General features: G+C 43.8%; 1 protein-coding gene across 3 annotated transcripts in view; it reads right to left on the reverse strand.

Annotated features, from left to right (window-relative positions):
* Nucleotides 1-19884, reverse strand: part of SLC35F4 (solute carrier family 35 member F4) — a 195120-nt gene that overhangs the window by 12530 nt on the left and 162706 nt on the right. For 2 of the 3 annotated variants that reach the window (XM_075926294.1, XM_014579619.3), the window contains exon 4: nucleotides 10785-11004. The exons of the other annotated variant lie outside the window; for it this stretch is intronic. In XM_075926294.1, the coding sequence (XP_075782409.1) occupies nucleotides 10785-11004 (220 nt within the window). The remainder of the gene's footprint in view (nucleotides 1-10784; nucleotides 11005-19884) is intronic. 3 annotated transcript variants of the gene reach the window in all.

Genomic DNA, 19884 nt, shown 5'->3' on the forward strand with positions numbered 1-19884 from the left:
GTGCTCTTTCAGAAAAAGGCTTCGTCCTCGTAGAAAGAGCTTTACCAATGTTGGAAAATCCTCTTTGTTCTTTCGGCGTTTTTTTCCCCCTAAAGAACGCAATTGGAGTGTGGATGTTTGGCTGCCACGTCTTGCACGATCACATTTGGAGTTGTGAAGGAATTGTTCCCCAGGGACCTTGGAGTTTTCTCACCTTCCTCTGCACGCTGGGGCAAGGGTCATCTGGACATGTCTCACCTAATCAGTTAAAAAACACAGCATGGGCCTCGGGCTTGGATGACACCTAGATCTTTCCTGTTCTCTGAGGCACACATTTTAGGCACTTAATCACTGAAATGGTGCAGATGCTGGGGCTCTCCCATTTCTTTAGTAATTTCACCTCTTTGAGAGGTACCATCTAGGAAGAATACTCCCTTACCACTGTCTACACGGAGACTGAGGTCGGTGTAATAACATTGTTCAAGGGTGCAGATTTCTCACATCCCTGAGCAACATAGCTGGGTTGATCTAATTTTTTTAGTGTAGATGAGTCCCCAGTCTCCTGAGGGTTGAAATGCTTTGATTTGAAGGCATTGAGCTCAATATAGGGTATTCGGGTGAAATTTCCTGGCCTGTGATAAATAAGAGACCAGACTAATGGTCCCTATTTAGCCTTAGAATGGATAAAACTCTATCTCTTACCTTCATGTGGGACAAAGATTAGTCTTACAACATCATATGACACAGTATATCATACTCCTAATATCAATAATAATATTTCATAGCTAGATCTACACGCATATAATGTGCCACCAATAAGCAGGATGCAGAACTTGGAACATTTTAAAAAGCTAAATGAAATCCTTGCTTAGCAGCAATCACTGACACAGACATTCGACACATTAACTGCTGTTTAGCTGAACAGTCTTTTAGTTACTATGCCTAGATAGGTAATATTCCTGTTTTTCATTTCAACTTCCCCCAAGATATGAATTAACAAGATTAATAAAACAGCTTTATAGCAATTCACAATTATAACCAATCCTCCTCAGAAATCAAAGCTACCGCTCACATTCATGGGTTTAACAAAATAAAAAAGCAACTAGACTGATCTGTGGCCTTTTAAACTTGGGTTGCATTATGAATAGGTCTCATTCTGTCACTGGTCATGTGTCATATTGCAAGCTTCCTCCCTAAAAAAATATAACAAAAGGCCCTGAAGTAATCATCGCCTACTTACATTGTTGTTTATTTTTCATGTTAAGATTCCTGGAGAGTTATTTGTTAAGAGGAATCAGTAGAAACTGATTTCTTTAATCTGGTAATATAAATGTGACAAAATAGATCTTTTACAGTGGGGGTTATAATCAAACGCCTCATGAAAACTATGGACAGCATGGAAGTAGAGAGGATTTTTACTACCTCTTTCAAATAGCATTATCCCAGATTTGTAAAGGAGAACAGAGCTTGGCAGAATGTTCCACTTTCCTCAAAATCACATCCAAGCCATTCCTCGGATGCCGGCATACCTCACAAAAGGTGGCACATGAGGTACATGGCTTCCCGGCTTCTCCACACAGCTCTCACCTCACCAATGGAAAACACTAGTGTTTTCTGCAGTTTTCTTCCTCCTTCTGTCATTTTCAGGGATGGCCACTTTGGGCATGTCTACACTAGGAAAACGATTTCAAAACAACTAAAATCGATTTAATAACTCCCCCTGACTTCAACAGAACAATTCAGGGGAGTAACCGCTTGTCAGCAGAGCAGGAGAAAGGGGTTCACTGTCTAATCCTACATGTCTTTTGAGGGCCAGTTTTACAGCGTGCCAGAATTCTAGAAAGCATTAGAAGACAATGAGCACACAACAAGCATTGCCCCCTCAGCCACAGGATTACTAAGACCCGACAATGGAAAAAAACACATGTAAACACTATTTAAATGTCATATTCAGAGTTACTCCTGCAAAGGATACGTGAAAGCATTGGAGTGTATGGACAGTGAGCAGTAATTGTCTTATGCTTGCTTGACAGGCCAGCATGTGTATCCATCAGGCTCGCTGCTCTGGCAAGTAGCAACAGGGGTCGAAGTGAAGCCAAGCGGCCCGTTGGAGCTGACTACTCTCTAAACAAGTTTTTCAATTAATGGAACAAGCTGGAAATCTTCTTTGGCCACTGAACAGACGACGACTAAAACCAGTTTGCACGGTCTTTCTCGGAAGAAAATTTAGCCAGGGAGCATCTCACCAAGGAACATCTTTGCCCATGGAGCATGTGGTAGAACGTTAGTCAGTGTCATAAGTAAAATTTGTCACCTCTCTACCACCAGCCTTCCTGAAAACAAGCTCAGATCCAGGGGCTAGGGTTGCCAGGTGTCCGGTATTCACCAAGACAGCCCGGTATTTTCACCTCCTGTCCGGTAAAAAAAATTCAGAGAATACCAGACACCTGAGATGTCTGGTATTTTCTGAATTTTTCCCCGGCCAGGAGGCGAAAATGCCAGGCATCTGGCAACCCTACAAACACTCAGTGCCCAGCCTCCCCCCCGAGTTCCCCTCTGACCCCCAACACCTCCAGCCCCCTGACCCCAGCCCCCATTCTTACCTGGTTCCCCAAGGCTGACGGCACAAAATGGCTGATGGCCAAAAGACCTAGGGGAAGCAATGCTTCGCCTGGGTCTTAGTGCTCAACCATTCCCCTGTTCCTATCCCTGCACTCACTCTTAAAGGGGACATGCTGTTTTAATGCTCTTTAATTTTAATTTTTGTTTTTGGCTTAAGAAGTCCTTGGAGTCCTTTTTTTTTTTTTTTTTTTTGGTCAACAACTTTGGTCTCCCCCACTTTTTTTCCCCTTCAACATAATTTTTTCCCAGTGCTTTTTTTTGGGGGGAGGGAAAAGGGGATGTTCGGTATTTTTGTTTCAACCATCTGGCAACCCTACCAGGGGGGGCAAGAGGGCCCCAAACGATTTTCTTTTCAAATATGAGCATCTGAATAGAGTTTATAAACACAACCAGGGCTCTGAACCTGCAGACACATTAACTTTGTGTATCTGAAGTCAATAGGCTGCCTTACAAGCTTAAAGCATTTGCAGAATTTGGACCGGCCCCAAATGTAGTCAACCCCACAATATGGATACGTGGGACAGCCAACTATGCGATGAGGAATTCAGAAGTTTCCAGAGAGACAAGGTAAGCCTACGAGTTATGAAATACTTCCTGCTGAGGCATAATTGAGGGCCTTCTATCTCTCTCTGCATCCCGGACTATTGCCCTCAGACAAAGCCACATAAGGCCTGTCCTATGCTGGAAACTTCTAAAGGTTGCACTGCTATAGTTACACCAGTATGTGCACCTCATGTGGATGCTCATATCAGTGTACAAGTGCATTTTACAGGTTAGCTTAAACTCCTTCCCAAGCAAAACCTAAGGCAGGGGTGGGGAAAAGGACTTCTGCAGGCGCCACATCTGGCCCACCAAGCGAGTTGATCCAGCCTGCGGAGACCCTGCCGCCCCTCTCCCCGCAGGCCAATCAGGGCCTAGGGGCAGCGGGAACACGCAAAGTCTACTCCCGTCCTGCAAGGGGCTCAGAACTTAGTCAACTGCCGGCTGCTGCTCAGCTGGCGGTTGACTCTAAACTCGGTGCTCCCTTGCAGGGCGGGGGCAGGGAGTGAAAGACTTCACATGCTCACTTTCCCTATGCCCTGTTTGACCTGGGGATAGCAGGGGGGAGTAGAAAAGTCTCCTCCCACCACCAGGGGCACAGGTACCTAGACAGAACTGCCAGCTGTTCAGAACAGCTGGCAGTTCTTTCTATGGGGGGGGAGAGGAGAAAAGACTTTGCGTGCTCCCGCACCACCAAACCAATTAGGGTCTGTGGGTGGGAAAACATGGAAGTGTCCTGGCCCTGTCCCTTCTGGGTGGCCCAGGGCCACTTCAAAAACTTGTGAAGTGGCTCCCGGTCAAAAATTATTGCCCACCCCTGACCTAAGGCCTGACATCAGGTTTTCAGCTAGGTGGGGACAGGTGTTGCAAGTGTGGAATGGCATCATCTTGTTTGCAAATCCAGTTAAACTTCCATAGCTTTTGTCCCCCCGTAATCATTGTTCAGTAAAGCAGAGATTCTCAAACATCATTGCGCCACGACCCCCCTGCTGACAACAACACTTATGACGTGATCCTGAGGTCTTGCCCCACAGTTTGGGAACCCTAAATGTATCCTCAGAGTAAGACAGACTGTTAACCTTTACCAGAAAAACAGCACATGGGTGAAAAAAGCAGTTTTGTACAAGAGATGAAAAAAAGAGAGCAGGGTTCCATGCCAGCCTCTGCCATTGGCCAGTTGGGAGGCTTTGGGTGAGTCACATCCCCTTCCTATGCCTCAGTTTACCTCCTTCACAATGGGGATAATACTGACTTCAAATCACTCTACAAAGGAGATCTATTGATGATGAAACATGCAGTGCAAGAGGTATGTATTATACTAGTGGTTGTCAAACTCTTCCACACTCTGACCCCATTGTACAACAGAAAAAAAAGGGTCCAGCCTCCTCTCATCTAGACATAAAGTACAGGGAAGTCACGGTGAACCCCTGGGCTTACTAAGATCCCGAAAACTCCATGACCTGCTAACTGGTCCATGAAATACTTCATTTACTAGGCATTTTTGGATCATTATATTATCATAATATGTGTCTACCGGTTCTGGCAGGGTCTGGTGCTGCACTGACAGGAGATGTGCGTGTTTGTGGGGAGGTTGCTACTGATGATGAGCTTGGAAAGGTGGGGGGGAGGGGTTGTTTGAAGGACAGATGAGGGGGTTCAGGAAATATTTCTTTTAGGATGTGTTCTCCAGGAAGTCAGGGTTACAACTGGGTTCAACTCAAACTCCTCAAACTCCCAAAGAACAACAGATACAAAGTCTGCAGACACATCTCCATTGCTACACCATCAACCACTAGGGATGTTAAAAAAAAAGAGAGAGGTGAAAAATGTAACCTAGAGGTTGCATGGTTACATACGCTGCAGGCTCTGCAGTATGAAGCTTAAAAACTATAAGCTTGGTACTGCGGAGCCCACAGTACAGGACAACGATCGGTTTCCCGGGAGCAGGGTCAAGGGCCGGCATGTAACTATACCACCCACAAGATACCTTTCTCAATCCATGAGTCCTACACATGCTTATAGCACCTGGTGTACCTCACCCAGCTCACTCAATGCCCCAAAAAACAACCATGTGGGTAAAACCAATCACCACTAATCACCACAATCAAATGCACTCAGACAGAAAAATGGAAAAAGGCAAAAATCCCTGTCACCCGTGGGTGAACACTTTTCACAAAACGACCATTCTATATCTGATCTCTCAGGCCTTAGCCTCACAGGAAAGCTGCACGACATCTTCAAAACACAGGCCTGGGAGCTTTAATTTGCAACTTGGCTAGATACTAAAAATCATGGATTGAGAAGAGATTTATGGTTTATTACACAAATCTATAACCCACTAACTCCTCTTTCCTCCCTGCCATGACTGGAAAGGCTGGAAAATGTGTGTTAACAACTTGTGCTCTAAACCAGGGGTGGGGAACCTACGGCCCGTGGACTAGAGCTAGGCCCTGAGTTAATTTGACCCAGCCTGCAGCATTTCTCCATGCTGTGGACTGTAAGCCCCGAGTCTAGGCATTCCCTCCCCATGGGGTTGGAGTGTGGCACAAGCCAAGGTAAGTGTGAGTGAGGGGTGTTTTGGATTTTGCTGCTTGGGAGCACTGAGAGCAAGTGAAAAGTGAGGGGGTTTTTGGGGGGGAGGGGTTTGCTTGTGTGTGGTCCCTGACTAATATTTCTGTGGGTCAGTGGCCCTTGACTGAAAAAGGTTCCCCACCCCCTGCTATAAACAATCTGTTCCACCTTGTATTTAGCAGAGACACTCTGAGTACTTTTCCCGGACCTGAAGAAGAGCCTGGTGTATCCTCAAAAGCTTGTCTCTCAAAAACAGAAGTTGGTTCAACTAAAAAAAATTACCTCATCCACCGTGTCTCTGCAATGTGATCCAGCAGCAGGCTCTCTTTCAAACCAGACAAAGCCAAATTTGAAAATTCAAGAGTAGCCCTAATGGCTTTTGTTGACAAAAACACTTAAGTGTGTGCTTAACTTTGCACTCTCAAGTCAATGGGGACTTAAGCACGTGCTTAAGTCCAAGTGTGCACTCAGCTACCTTCCTGAATAAGAATGGCCCAAGGCATGAGCTTAAATGAATCAGGGCCCACATGGCAAAATTTACATGCACGCTTCACTTCACGCAGTGCGAGCATTTCCCTTGACTCCAATGGGATTGCACACGATGTGGTAAGCATATGAGTATGTTTCTGAAGGATTGAGACTTTTGTGTGCAGTACTAAGAAAGAATGTTCTTTATGATCTGTTGTTAGCTCACCCAGAGTAACTATACTACGGAGCCAGATTCTTGCGAGAGCTCGTTTCTCAGCAGCACCCCGTTAGACCAATGAGCGCTGAGTCCTTTTGAAAATTGAGCCATGATTGAGGCACCAGAGTACTCTGTAAAATCGAGCTCAGAGCCTGGTATTTTTAGCCAGTATTTTTCTGTTCCTTTATCTCGCAGGTAACCTAATTACATCAGGTTTCAGTGCATCTCAGGGGTGAAAGCAGCACAGATCTCGCCCAAGTACAAAAGGCTGGAATTTCTCACACTCCTCTGTCATTTCCCAGGCATGCGCCAGCCTGATTGCTAACGTCATTAAAAATCATTCTTGTGCATCTGCTGTGGGACAATAGTGTGATATGTGAATGGTGAAAACACCTCCTTTTACATACAGTTGTTTGACACTCGTTTTTTCAGTCATATGTTCTCATACCTAATATGCATTACATCTACCACATTAATACCGTGTCCTTATAGCAAAAGATGACACTTTCCCTCACCCAATAGTCTGCTTATGCTACAAAGTAAAGTCAAAAAACCCACTTTCATACATTTTCACCAACAGTCATGACCTCTTTTAAGCAGAACTCATCAGTTGTGTTTGCTCCTCATGAAATGCGTTCCTTTTAAATGGAGATTACTAAACAGGTATCCCATTTCTTACTTTTGACAAGCTAGATCATGTGGTAAGCACGAGGCCACAGTAAGTGGCAGGATGAGGCATCAATGTCCAAGAGCAGACCAGTGAGCCTGTGACTTAATTTACTTGGATTGCTCATCATTTAAAAGGGACATGTCTGTCATGAAGCTGCAACTTAGTTATTCCAGTATTTGGCTCTACTTCTTGCAACACTGAACTGCATGTTAACTGTAGTATATGCTGCATTCAGCAATTATTTCTTTGCATGGGTATGTCTACACTACTGACTGGATTGTTGAGTAGCAATAGATCCAGTGGGGGTCAATTTATCGAGTCTAGTATAGACGTAATAAATCAACTACCAATCACTCTCAGTGTTGAATCTCATTCTCCACTTCAACGAGAAACGCAAGGGGAGTCGACTTACCCCTCCATGCCAGCGCAGGTGGTGGCGAGGGGTGGAAGCCACGGCTCTCCCTACCTCCTGCCCACTCTCTGCCCTGCTTCCACATCTGTTCTACTTCCCCCACAGTCAGTGCAGGTGTGAAAGGATGCTCACCATTAATCCATCTGTTGTTTTGGAACTCTCGAAATGTGCCACTATAACAGCGCTGCAGAACAAAGTCCTCTCTCGCTGCAATGGCTTCCATACTGCCCCCTGCACACGGCTCACAGGTAGTTGAAAGAATCCCTTGTCTATCTGCAGTGCTGAGAGCCTTGGCTGTGGGGGTGGGTTTGGCAGCAGAAATTGAACTTAAGTCTTCTAGTGCTTCCTACAGGAACCTCTATTGTATGAGCTGAGACAGCCTCTTTCTGATTTGCAAGGAAACTACCCTCTCCTTTTTCGAATCCTTCCTCAAGACGCACTTCCTTTCATGATGCCTACAAGGAATTAGCCAACAAACTGCAAATAGCTTGCGAGGCAGATGGTTATAGTTGATGTTTGTTGATTTCATATTTTAAAATGGGGTATCTAATATACATGTGTGGATTGTATATATTTTGGCCCTAACCCCACGCCGATTTATTACTCCCAAACTCCCCTTCATGGCACTACTCACATACTTCAAGTCAAGCACCTGCATAGGTCATTGCTAAGCTTTCTGGAGAGAGGACAATGCTTAGCACATTACCAGTGCTACCATGATGTATAACAACAACTGGCCATGGAAAGAGACAGCACAGACATTACTTATAATACCACTTAGCTCTTATTTAGCCCTTTTAATTAGTAGATCTCAAAGGTCTTCACAAAAGAGGTCAGAATTATTATCCCCATTTTACAGATAGATAAACTGACACACAGTAGTGATAGAAGTTTCCCCCACAGTATCCTGGTCCTAATGTGTCCCGACTCTATTTTTAAAGGGTAACCTCTAGAACAGGGGTGGGGAGACCTGTGGCTTGCCTGGACCCAGCCCCTGAGGTTCATGGCATCCCCTTCCTCAGCATTGGTGAGCCTGCACTGGCATTCCAGCCCTCCGTTATCTCACCATGGGGCAGGAGTACACAAAATCTACTTGCCTAGGGGTCAGCGACCCCTGATCCAAAAAAGGTTCCCCACCCTTGCTCTAGAAGTTAGTGATCAAGTACTTCTCAGTGCAAACTTAATCCTTGGCCTTTTAACTGAGAGTGCTCAAAAGGATACTGATTAGTGGTAACGGGGTTCTGCCATATGGGGACCAGTCTGCCGGAAGCCTGGCAGAGTCTGCCAAACTCAGTTCACATGTGCAACGGAACACTCACCAAAGAGCAAAACGTCTAATTCATTGCAGAGCTAGTCTGAATTGGAATGGGTCACCTGGACCTGAAACATCCCTATGGCCTCAGTGTGGCAAAACACATAAGCACGTGCTTTGCTGAAGAGAGATGGCATTATTCATGTGCCACACACACATGCTTAATGCCAGACTGATCTGGAGTCTGTATCCTCGTTACCAGTTTGGCAAGCCATCCAGCCCCCTCTCCGAAAAGGAAGTTTTCCTCTCAGGCCCCAGAACCTAAGAGCAGATTTTTTTTCTCGGTATACCTGTCCCCAATTCCAAACACCACGTCAGATGTCACAATCTAGGGTTCTCCTGCTCCTACATTTCAGGATCATTTTCCTCCCCAACTTCATCAGTCTCAAACCAGTGGTGTCTATCGTTTTCTAAAATGGCTGGCAGGAGTCCCTCGGCGAATGCACAGGAATGGAGGGAACTCAAATCCAACTGCTCTGGTGGCCCATGCCAGTTCTAAATGCCTGACCTGGGCCCTGACTTTGACATTAGTGGCTAAACTCAGCCTGACTGCACTGGTACCAGATCGGATTGTCACACCCATTGAAGTCAATAGGAATCTGGACATTTTTGAGCAAAAATTCAGAGGTGGCTCCAGATCCGTTCTTTATACTCAGACCTGCATATTATATATTAATTTATAAAAGAAATATGCTCAGTTTTCTCCAATGTCTGCTTGGGTTAGGCCTTTGTTGGGTTGGGGAAAGGACACTGGCTACAAAACATATAAATCTGACTTCTACTCCTATCCACACTGTTCTATCAGACTTCTACACCCAGGCTATGTCTAGATTGCAGGCTTATTTCGGAAGAAGCTTTTCTAGAAGAGATCTTCCAAAAAGACAGCGTCCACATACAAAAGTGCATAGAAAAAGCGATCTGCTTTTTCAAAAGATAGCATCCACACTGAATGGACGCTATCTCGCGTGTAGGCTGTGATTACTATGGACGGAGTGGCTACCAGGACACCTGTGATTTTTCCTTTTTCCTCTTCTTTCGAAAGAACTTTCCTCTTCCCCGTCCACACACGCCTTTTTCCGAAAGAGGTTTTTCGGAAAAAGGATTCTTCCTCGTAGAAAGAGGATTACCAATGCCGGAAAAACTGCTCTGTTCTTTCAATTTACTTTCAGAAGAACACGATTGCAGTGAGGATGTAACCCAGGTTTTATCGGAAAAACGTCCATTTTCCCAACAAAACTCTGTAGTGTAGACATACCCTCAGTGTGAAATTCATCCCTGCATAAATGTCCCATATAATCCCTATTTGATGGGGGGGTCAGGAGCTAAGTTTTTGTCCGAAGAAGACTCATTAGCACTGGCACTACAATTGACAGCTTTTTTTCCCTCCCCCCTCCCTTCTTTTTCTGTTATAAACTAGGAGGTTCCCCCTTTTTATTCCACTCTCATCTGAGGAAGTGGGTTTTGCCCACAAAAGCTCACAATACTCTCTCTCTATATATATATATATATTTGTTAGTCTCTAAGATGCTACAGGACTACTTGTTGTTTTTTAGAAATACATAGTATATTGAAAAAGCACAGAATAATCTTTAATATGATTAATTCAGTATCATCCCAGAACTACAAATAAAATGGCTTTAATAAGGTCCTAAAAGTTTATCACAAAGTTCAAAATAAACTTGTGAAAAAGTGTTTTCCATATCACAAACAATATTTCAGAACTTTAAACCCAAGGTAATGAAAGATCCTCTTAGTGGACCTAATTTGCCACCTGAAATTCGGTGTCATGGTTCAGCTGGACTTTGTACTCACACTATTACCTTAAAAGACTGAAATCCCTAACTGGTCCTCAGATTTAGATTTGTACCACAAAGTTAATGAGAAATGTTTCAAAATATACATACATTGTTTTTAGCATAATGGCTATCTTTAAATCATGGATTTAAGATTGATTATGAAAGTCAAGATGGTTGAAAATCATATAAGTCATTACCCTTACGCCCATGAACCTGTCTTTCAGCACAATCCAAGAAAGCAAGAAGACAAATGCTTTGTTACAACAGAACAGGGCAGAGACGTCTGTGGCTGTCAGCTTCTTTAAAGCCAGTAAATACAGGTAATTAGTCAAAGTCCACAGAATAGAAAAGGGAGCAGTCCTTTTAAGAAAGAGTTTCAACGTCAGACCATCTTCACCAAAAATCCGACTGCATTCCCTAAGAAAAGAAAACAGTTTAATACTCAACTAGTATTTTGTTTAGTGTTCACTTGAACATGGCTAACACGTTCTAGACTTTTATTATGTGTTAGAATTAGTCAGTGGGGCTTCCTGAATACTCAGTACACTCACAAGAAAGTGATACATTTAGTGCTGATCATAACCTAGCCTACTTTCTTCAGGCACTTCAAGCAGTGCAATATTGCAAATGGATTGGGGTCACTTACCTGGCAGAACCAGCCTCTATGCAGGAACAATCTGTTTTTTCAAAGGAAATTGAAATACAAACGTTTTGTTGTGGTTGTTCTATGGGCTGGTTTCAGTAAAATAAAACAAATAAATAGTTGTCAGCAAAAACTTTGTTTTTAAAAAACAAAACCTACATTTTTCCCTGAAAATATTTTCCTCACAAATTTCTCCAATAACTTTTATTTTCCGGAAAAAATTTCATTTAATTGAAAAGCTGTCTTTCATTTTAAAAAAAATGTTGTCAAGAAAACATTTGCTAGCTGTAGTTACAGCACAGGTTAAAGTAATATGTGGGATTTTTAGTAGTCTTCAAGTTCAAGAGATAAGGTAGGGAGCTAACACAACTCTCTGGAAGTCAGACATTTGATAGACAAGCCCTTATTGCCAGAAGGAATGGACTCGTATGAGAGGACGACAGACCCACAGCCTGGATCATGAGGCTGGACAAAGGATTTGTCATCACATCAAACCCCTGGTCCATCAAATCCAGCGTCCTTCGTCGATGAAGTGTCCAATGCTTGAATCCGTAACATTCCTTGCCAAATCTGTGACGCAAGCATAGGAAATTATTTGCATTCCTGAGCCCTTTATGCATTAGCCTGTGCCATGAAAAACGATGTATCATTCTTTTTAATGTATATCACAAAAAATACTATTACTAGTTATCAGCGGTCATAGCATCATTTTGGTTATCACTTAGTCATTTGATGACAGAAGATAATCAAATTATCCTATTATTGTGCTTATCCTGCCCTTTTCTTAATCCAGCCATTTGAATCTATTTTTATTCCAGTATTTGGCTCTACTTCTTGCAGCACTGAACTGCATGTTAATTGTAGTATATGCTGCATTCAGCAATTATTTCTTTGCATGGGTATGTCTACACTAGTGACTGGATTGTTGGGTAGCAGTTGATCCAGCGGGGGTTGATTTATTGAGTCTAGTATAGACACAATAAATCAACTACCCATCGCTCTCAGTGTTGATTCTCATTCTCCACCTCAACGAGAAGCGCAAGGGGAGCTGACAGGAGAGCATCTCCCGTGGACACACTGTAAGTAGATCTAAATACATCAACTTCAGCTATGTTATTTACATAGCTAAAGCTGAGTAACTTAAATGGATCTCCCAAGTAGTGTAGAACAGCCCCATGTGTTCTAAGTCCCGGGCATTTACTTAATGGAGATGTCCCTTCTTCCTGAACTAAGGCACATAATAACAAAAACTGATTCACCAGTAGCATTTATTGTGCCCTCTGGAATAACTCAGCCAAGACATGAGTTAGAAAGGACTTGATCAAGTGTAGTAGAGCTAGTTTTTCAATCTCAAGAGAAAATCCCACCATATATCCAACCACCATGCTGCCCTTCTCATCACCTTTTCAATCTCACCTCTGAAAGCTGGTGCTTTCAGGCAGCTAATAAGCCATTATCCTTGAGATGTTTAAAATCTGCCCTTTAAAAAGGTCCTTTTCACTGTGATAGCACTCGAGGAAGTACTGTTATGCCATCTAATAATTTTTTTTCCAGAGGAGCACGTATATATTCACCTCTTTTATTAATTCCTACTTAAGAGTCATTTCTTCCTTTGCACCCATTAAACCAACATGCTCTATAAAGCAATAAACTTTGGTAACAACCATCTGCGTCTCCAAACGGCATCCTGGTGTGCCATTCAACAACGAACGCTGGCATAGTGAGATTCACAAAAGGCCTCAGCTACCCCTGCTGAACTAGCAATTCTTACAACCTCTTGTGTTTTGCAATGATCAGGTCAGAAATGCTGTTTTTGTAGAGCGAGCTTTGGATTTTCCAGAATTCTCCGATGATGTTTTGCGTATTATACTTCTTTTAATCCGTAAACACATTAAAATAATACAGGTAAGCATATAAACATAAGCTTAACTTTGAGCATGCGCCGAAGTCCCCCTGGCTTCACTGGGAGCTAAGCACGTGCTTAAATGCTTTGCTGAACATGGACGGACCCAGCATGTGCTTGAAGAAGAGTACATGACTACGTGCTTGCTGAATCTGGGCCATCATGGAGGATAACTTTTATTCCAAGGGATGTAGGTCCTCATTCCAGGCTTGCTAACAGCCTGATCTTGTAGCATTGGCATCAATGGGAGTTGTGCAATTGTCCTCAGTGGGAGAAAAAGCAGGACCTTGCACTATTGCAAATCCAAAACATCTCACCTGCAGCCAGAGGAGTATGTTTGGATTTAAGCTGGTGTAAACCAAATCAGAATCTATCTCACTGACCGCGAGTCTGTCCTATACAAAACATGAAAGTGGGAGGTGGTACCAACGTGACTAAGGCTGGCAGATTGTTTAGCCACCAGAGTTAGGCAGGTGGTACAAAGTGAGTGCCGGGGAAAGCTTTGCACCATATCATACCCTTGTGCTGTCCACATAGCCAAATCTGTCACACAAACAGTTGGCTTAGACATATACTGCGGGAGAGGTTCTCTCTGTCATCCACCATGTTCAGCAGGGCAGAGAGTGGGTTGCTGGCAGACGATGGGAGCTGCAACAGGTGGTGATCTGCCATCAATAATACTCTGGTAGGGAGCCCTGCAATCTGGCTACCTCATCCTGTGGCCCCAAAGAGTACGAGGTGGTGGGAGCAAGAAGTAGGGTTGCCAGGTGTCCGGTTTTCACCCGGACAGTCCATTTTTTCTGGCCCCGTCCGGTAAAAAAACCCAGAAAATACCAGACATATAACACAGTCTGGTATTTTCTGTTTCTCTCGGATGGGAGGCCGACGGGGACAATCTTCCCCTGCAGCATTTGGCATGGGGAAGCAAGGAGCACAGGGATTCTTAAAGGTGCAGCGCCTTTTTTTTTTTTTTTGTGCTCAACACCTCTTGTCCCCTTGTTCTTTTGCTCAACCACGTTTGGTGAAAGCATCTGGCAAGCCTACCAAGAAGGCCCTGGAGCCTGCTTGGCAGCTGAGGGAAGGAGAGAGGGCCCTGCAAGCTGCCCCTCTTTGAATGCCCTGGAGGCTTCCCAAAACAGCTAAAACTGGAATGCACAATGCAGTAAAGCAAACAGCTCATCTCCAAAAGTAAGAGTGGGCCTATTTAAAAATCTGCACTTGGGCAGACTTAGCCTTTTCTATTGCGCACACGGGCCTCAGCCGTCACGTTCTCTGGAGCTGTTGCACCTCAGGCAATCTTTTACCCCTTCTCCTTGGCGCCTGCCAAAGAGAGTGTCCCCTACACGACTCCACCCTCTCCAAACGCCTGCAAAGAAGACACGTCAGTCCCTGCTGATGTGTGCCAGCCTCCGGAGTGTCAGGCAGCGGCTACTTTTCGCCCCACACAACAGCACGCCGCAAGGGAAGTGAATACCAAATCCAATGGAAATGGCCAGAGAGTAAGGCAGAGAGATAGAACATCATGAAATCATCTGAATTAAAAACTGGCCAGGGCATCAGTTATGTTACTCTTGCAAAAAAAAGCACCTCACATTGTCCCTCCCTTGCTTTTGTGTCTTGGCTGGGAGGTGTGATCCAGGAACACAAGGCCTCCCGCACACCATTCTAGGGCACTGACACGTAGGGAAAAGTGACACTTTCTGAATCACAAACATCACGAGCTCCAGAGGCGACGTCTCCCACGCAGGGACTGACCCAGGCAGACTATACTTCGGCTCAGAGGCCTGAGAAGAGCACAGCCCAGTGCGGCGTGACTTCAGGCTACAACTGTGTGTCCAAGTTTTGGAGCCCAGAGAAAAGGCCATTTGGGTTGCAGCTTTCAGGCCAGATTCACCTCAGCAGGCTCCACACGGGGAGGGCAGCTTCATGGTAGCTCCTCTAGCAGAAGTTACCCAGGAAAAGCACTGAACTAGTGCCTCTCTTGGCTGGTTTGGTTCTGCCTTCTCTTGGGCCAGGCCCTACTACTCTGAGGGCTCATTCAGGCACCCTGAATCTGGTCCCTCACCTGAAATGTCCTCTGATACACAGATTTGTGCTGAGCATGGTAATTCTGAAGGGGCCTGGGGAAATCTGACTGAGGTGCTGTGGGGAGTGCAGGCTGAGTGGCAGAGTGGATGCAGAGGGCAAGAGGGCGAGCATGACAAACCACATTTCCTTGGCGCTTCCATTTCTGCTTGGACTGATGCCTGTATCTCACGATCCTCCCTTGTCCTTATAACTAGAAATTCAACACTTCCCAGTGAAGTCGTATCTTGCTGGCACTCGCAGCCATAAACAATACGGCTTTGTCTACACTGCAGGGTTTTTGCGCAAGAAGCTTTTTGCGGAAGAGATCTTCCCAAAAACTTCTTGCACAGAAGTGCGTCCACACCTCAGAAGCGCATTGCAAAAGCGATGTGCTTTTGTGCAAGAGAGCATCCACACTACACAGACGCTCTTGTGCAAGAAAGCTCTGATGGCCATTCACAGAATGCACCTGTGCTTTTTTGATAGGCTCTTTTTGCGCAAGAAACCTCTGCGGTGCCTCCACACCTGCCTTTTTGCACAAGAGCTGTCGTGCAAAAAGGACTTATTCCTCATGGGTAAAGCAATAACTCTACTGACAAAAGCCTTCTGACCTGTCGATTTACTGTCATTTTTTTTGCACAAAAACGCGCTTGAGGTGTGGACGCTCCGCCGGGTTTTGCGCAAAAAAATGCTGGTTCTCCCTGAACTCCTAGGTCCAGCAGATATTCTGAACTGAGTGCTTGAGGGAACGTGCTCTAGAGCTTACAGTACCCACCGTTAACAAATCAGCATTTGGTAACGGCCCTCATTCAGTGGTGTGTGAGATGCCATCCAGCTATTTCCAGGGAACAACTGCATATACCCCTGTGGGAAGACTATTGGCAAAGGCTGACTTTTTAATGGGGACTACTATTACTGTGACAAGCGCCACAATCTTTCATTACTTGCCCCTGTGAAGAGTTGAGGCTTCATGCTTCCCATCTCATCTACGAACAGTAGGAAAACGCTGGGAGTTGTGTTAGAAAACTCTACCTTGAGAAGGCTAAAATGGCAAATTGAAATTCAGAGGACAGCTTGCAACAGTGAATCACTTTGGAGGCTAAAAAACTGAATCTCACAGGTAATCCATGAGAGTTTCAAAACAGTTTCAAAGCCTTTAACGTTTGTAATGCAGCAAACCCAAAGCTGAAACCCAAGACTTCTGTCTTTTTTTTAAATGCATAAGAAGATGACTTTTTAAAAAATGCATAAGAAGCAACAAAGGCTCTGTTTGGCTTTGATAGGGTAGGGTGATATTTTGAAAATAAATGACATTCTCAGTAACCTAGTTGAGATGTTACAGGTATAATTTGTTATGGTCTGGTGCGCAACCCATTGGACAAAATTTCATGCTTCTTTAAGCCACCAGGGAATCACTCTTTCCTACAGAAATAAAAAATAACACCCAACACATACTACTAGCCCAGAGGTAAGCATTGGTCAGATTTGATTGAAACAAATTATCTGTTTCAATAAAACAAACTTAGCAAAAGAAATAAAAATAAACAATAGAAAGAGAAAGTGAGAGCTTATTAATGGGGATAATGCTTAGAGTACAAAAATAATAACTATAAATACTTTAAAATAAATTATGCTTTAGGTTTCTTTAGGATGGTAATAATAAAAAAAACAAAACCTCATGAGACAAGGAAAAGTCTGAATAGTATTAAGAGATGATTTTCAAACCTGCACATTCTCAATTACATAGAATAGATTTGGGTTTATCTAATGTATGTACTAAAAAAAAACAAAAACAAAAACCTAGTTCTCTGATGTGTCTGTGCAAATCAGATACGCTGGCCATTATTACAAAGTCATCATTTGCCAAAATTACTACCCTCTCCCCAAATGCAACCTCAGATGCCATGGGATTCTGCAGGGATCAGTTCTGGGACCAATTCTGTTCAATATCCCTCATCAAGGATTTAGATAATGGCATAAAAAGTACTTATAGTTTGCGGATGATACCAACTTGGGAAGGACTGCAAGTGCTTTGGAGGATAAAGTCATACTGTAATTCAAAATGATCTGGACAAATTGGAGAAATGGTCTGAGGTAAATAGGATAATGTTTAATGAGGACAAATGCAAAGTACTCCGTACTCCATTTAGGAAGGAACAATCAGTTGCACACATACAAAACGGGAAGTGACTGTCTAGGAAGGAGTACTCAGAAAAGGATTTAGAGGCCATCATGGACGACAAGTTAAATATGAGTCAACAGTGTGATACTGTTGGGGAAAAAAGCAAACATAATTCTGGGATGTATTAACAGAAGTGTTGTAAGCAAGACACAAGAAGTAATTCTTCCGTTTTACTCTGCACTGATTAGGCCTCAGCTGAAGTACTGTGTCTAGTTCTGGGTGCTACATTTCAAGAAAGATGTGGACAAACTGCAAAAAGAAGAGCAACAAAATAGATTAAAGGTCTAGAAAACATGACCTATGAGGGTTTGTTCAGTCTAGAAAAGAGATGACTGAGAGGGGACATGATAGCAGTCTTCATGCACCTAAAAGCGTGTTACAAGAAGGAGGCAGAAAAATTATTCTCCTTAACTGCTAATAGGACAAGATGCAATGGGCTTAAATTTGCAGCAAGGGAAGTTTAGGTTGGACATAAGGAAAAACTTTCTAACTGTCAGGGTGATTAAGCCTTGGAATAAATTGCCTAGGAAGTTTGTAGAATCTCCATCACTGGAGATATTTAAGAGCAGGTTAGACAGACATCTGTCAGGGATGGTCTAGATGGTGCCTGGTCCTGCTGTGGGTGCAGGGGGCTGGATTTGATGACCTCTTGAGGTTTCTTCCAGTTCTATTATTCTATGATTCTTGGATTTCCCCTTATACATAGAATTGGAAATACTCTGGGAACCGTACAATAACTGTTGGCAAATTATAGCAAATTCTCCTGTGCATTAGCTCTGGCACCTAACTTGCTATTTTGCACACTCATGTACCTCATTTGCATTTGCTCATCCATTTTTTGTGTGCATAAAATTCCTATATCTGCGCACATATAAATGTCCAACTTTGACAACTGGGCTCTAATATTTGGGTTGGTGTTTTTTTAAAATCACCGTGTCTTTTGTAAGCGTGGGTCTAAGCACTCAGAATTTCCTACTTACTTTTAAGGAGCTCCCTGGAGGCCATTGTGGGGATGGGGAGGAGCGGACAATAGAAGCCCTGTAATTTGGGTAAGAATCCATTGAAACCTCACTGCACCAGGAATAAGGGGTAGAGGGGATCTCTCGAATCACAAATCCCAGCATCAAGAATTATTCAGACATATGGCCTGGGGGGAAGGATCCCGCAAGGTCTTGAGCAGCAGGAAAGACTCATCCAGCTTCCTGGATCAGCCCATATTGTCTACATTCAGCTAACAGTATTATCTATCTAGTCAATATCAACCAAAGCAGCATCTTCCCTTTCAAGGCCTGACCCATTGACCTCAATGGGCTTTAGATCAGGCACAAAGAATGCATTCATTCAAATAAAATTGTAACACACTGTTTTCAGAGGTGAGGAGCATATTACAGGGCATAAATGCTTTAGTGAGTACATGTTGCATGACCAGGTAGAGGGGAGATGAGCTTTCTTAATAATACAGATATTTGCAGGCTGCCCAAATATTTGTTCTCATCATTTTGTTGTGGTGGATATATAAAGAGAAGATTAATGGACTGACACCCAGAAATGAGTTTCTCACACAGGTAGCTGCACAAGCATTCCTCCTGATGTGTTCACTTCCTCTAGTTTTACTATTCGTTGGCTGAGTTCTCCCTCCTAGCCACAAAGTGGATCAGGCTTGATGTTTTCCCAAACCGTCCCAGCTTAGGAAGAACTGGGAAGAAGGGACTGTTCTTGCACAAGTGGCTGTGGGCTTTGGAGCAGCAACTCATTAAGTCTTATTTTAGATGGACTGATTCGATGGAAATAATAATTTAAGGCCAACTTCAGATCTCTACAAGGGCATCAGACGAGGGAGTTAGTCCCTACATCCCAAGCCTATGGCTGTTAAAATTCCCAGGGTGCGGCTAGACTACATTCCTCTTTCAAAAGAGGAATGCAAATGAGGGAAATCGAAAATGCAAATGAAGCACTGATTTACAAATCTCTGGCTTCATTTGCATAATTTCATCCGATCACTTTTTCGGAAGAGATTTTTAAAAAAAAGCAGTCTAGACGGGGTTCTTTCGAAAAAAAAATCCCCTTTTCAAAAGAACCCTATAAATCTGATTTTTTCAGGAATAAAGGTTCTTTCATAAAAGGGTTTTTCCCCCCTCATTTGCATTCCTCTTTCGAAAGAGGAATGTAGTCTAGACGCATCCCTAGCGTTCTCAATGGCAATTTCACTGCACTCTCAGCAAGAATCCAGGCCATATGTTGGCCAATACCTCCCTCCGCAGACACTGTTGAAACCAAGGGGGTTGCTTGCAGAACAAGATGTTATCCAACAGGAGTAAGAGTATCCAAAAGTGGTCCCTGTTTAAAATCGTGCTATGGTTGCTTTGGCAGGATGTTTTACCTCTGGTGGGATGAATTCACTTGCAGTCCCTGGAACAATTACAAGTTGGCTACTGGAGGGGAACAGGGATGTGTACAAGGTTGCACCTTTCTAACGCCTGGTGACTGGACCCCTGAGGCCCC

This window comes from Pelodiscus sinensis, chromosome 4 (genome assembly GCF_049634645.1).
Source record: "Pelodiscus sinensis isolate JC-2024 chromosome 4, ASM4963464v1, whole genome shotgun sequence".
NCBI lineage: Eukaryota > Metazoa > Chordata > Testudines > Trionychidae > Pelodiscus > Pelodiscus sinensis.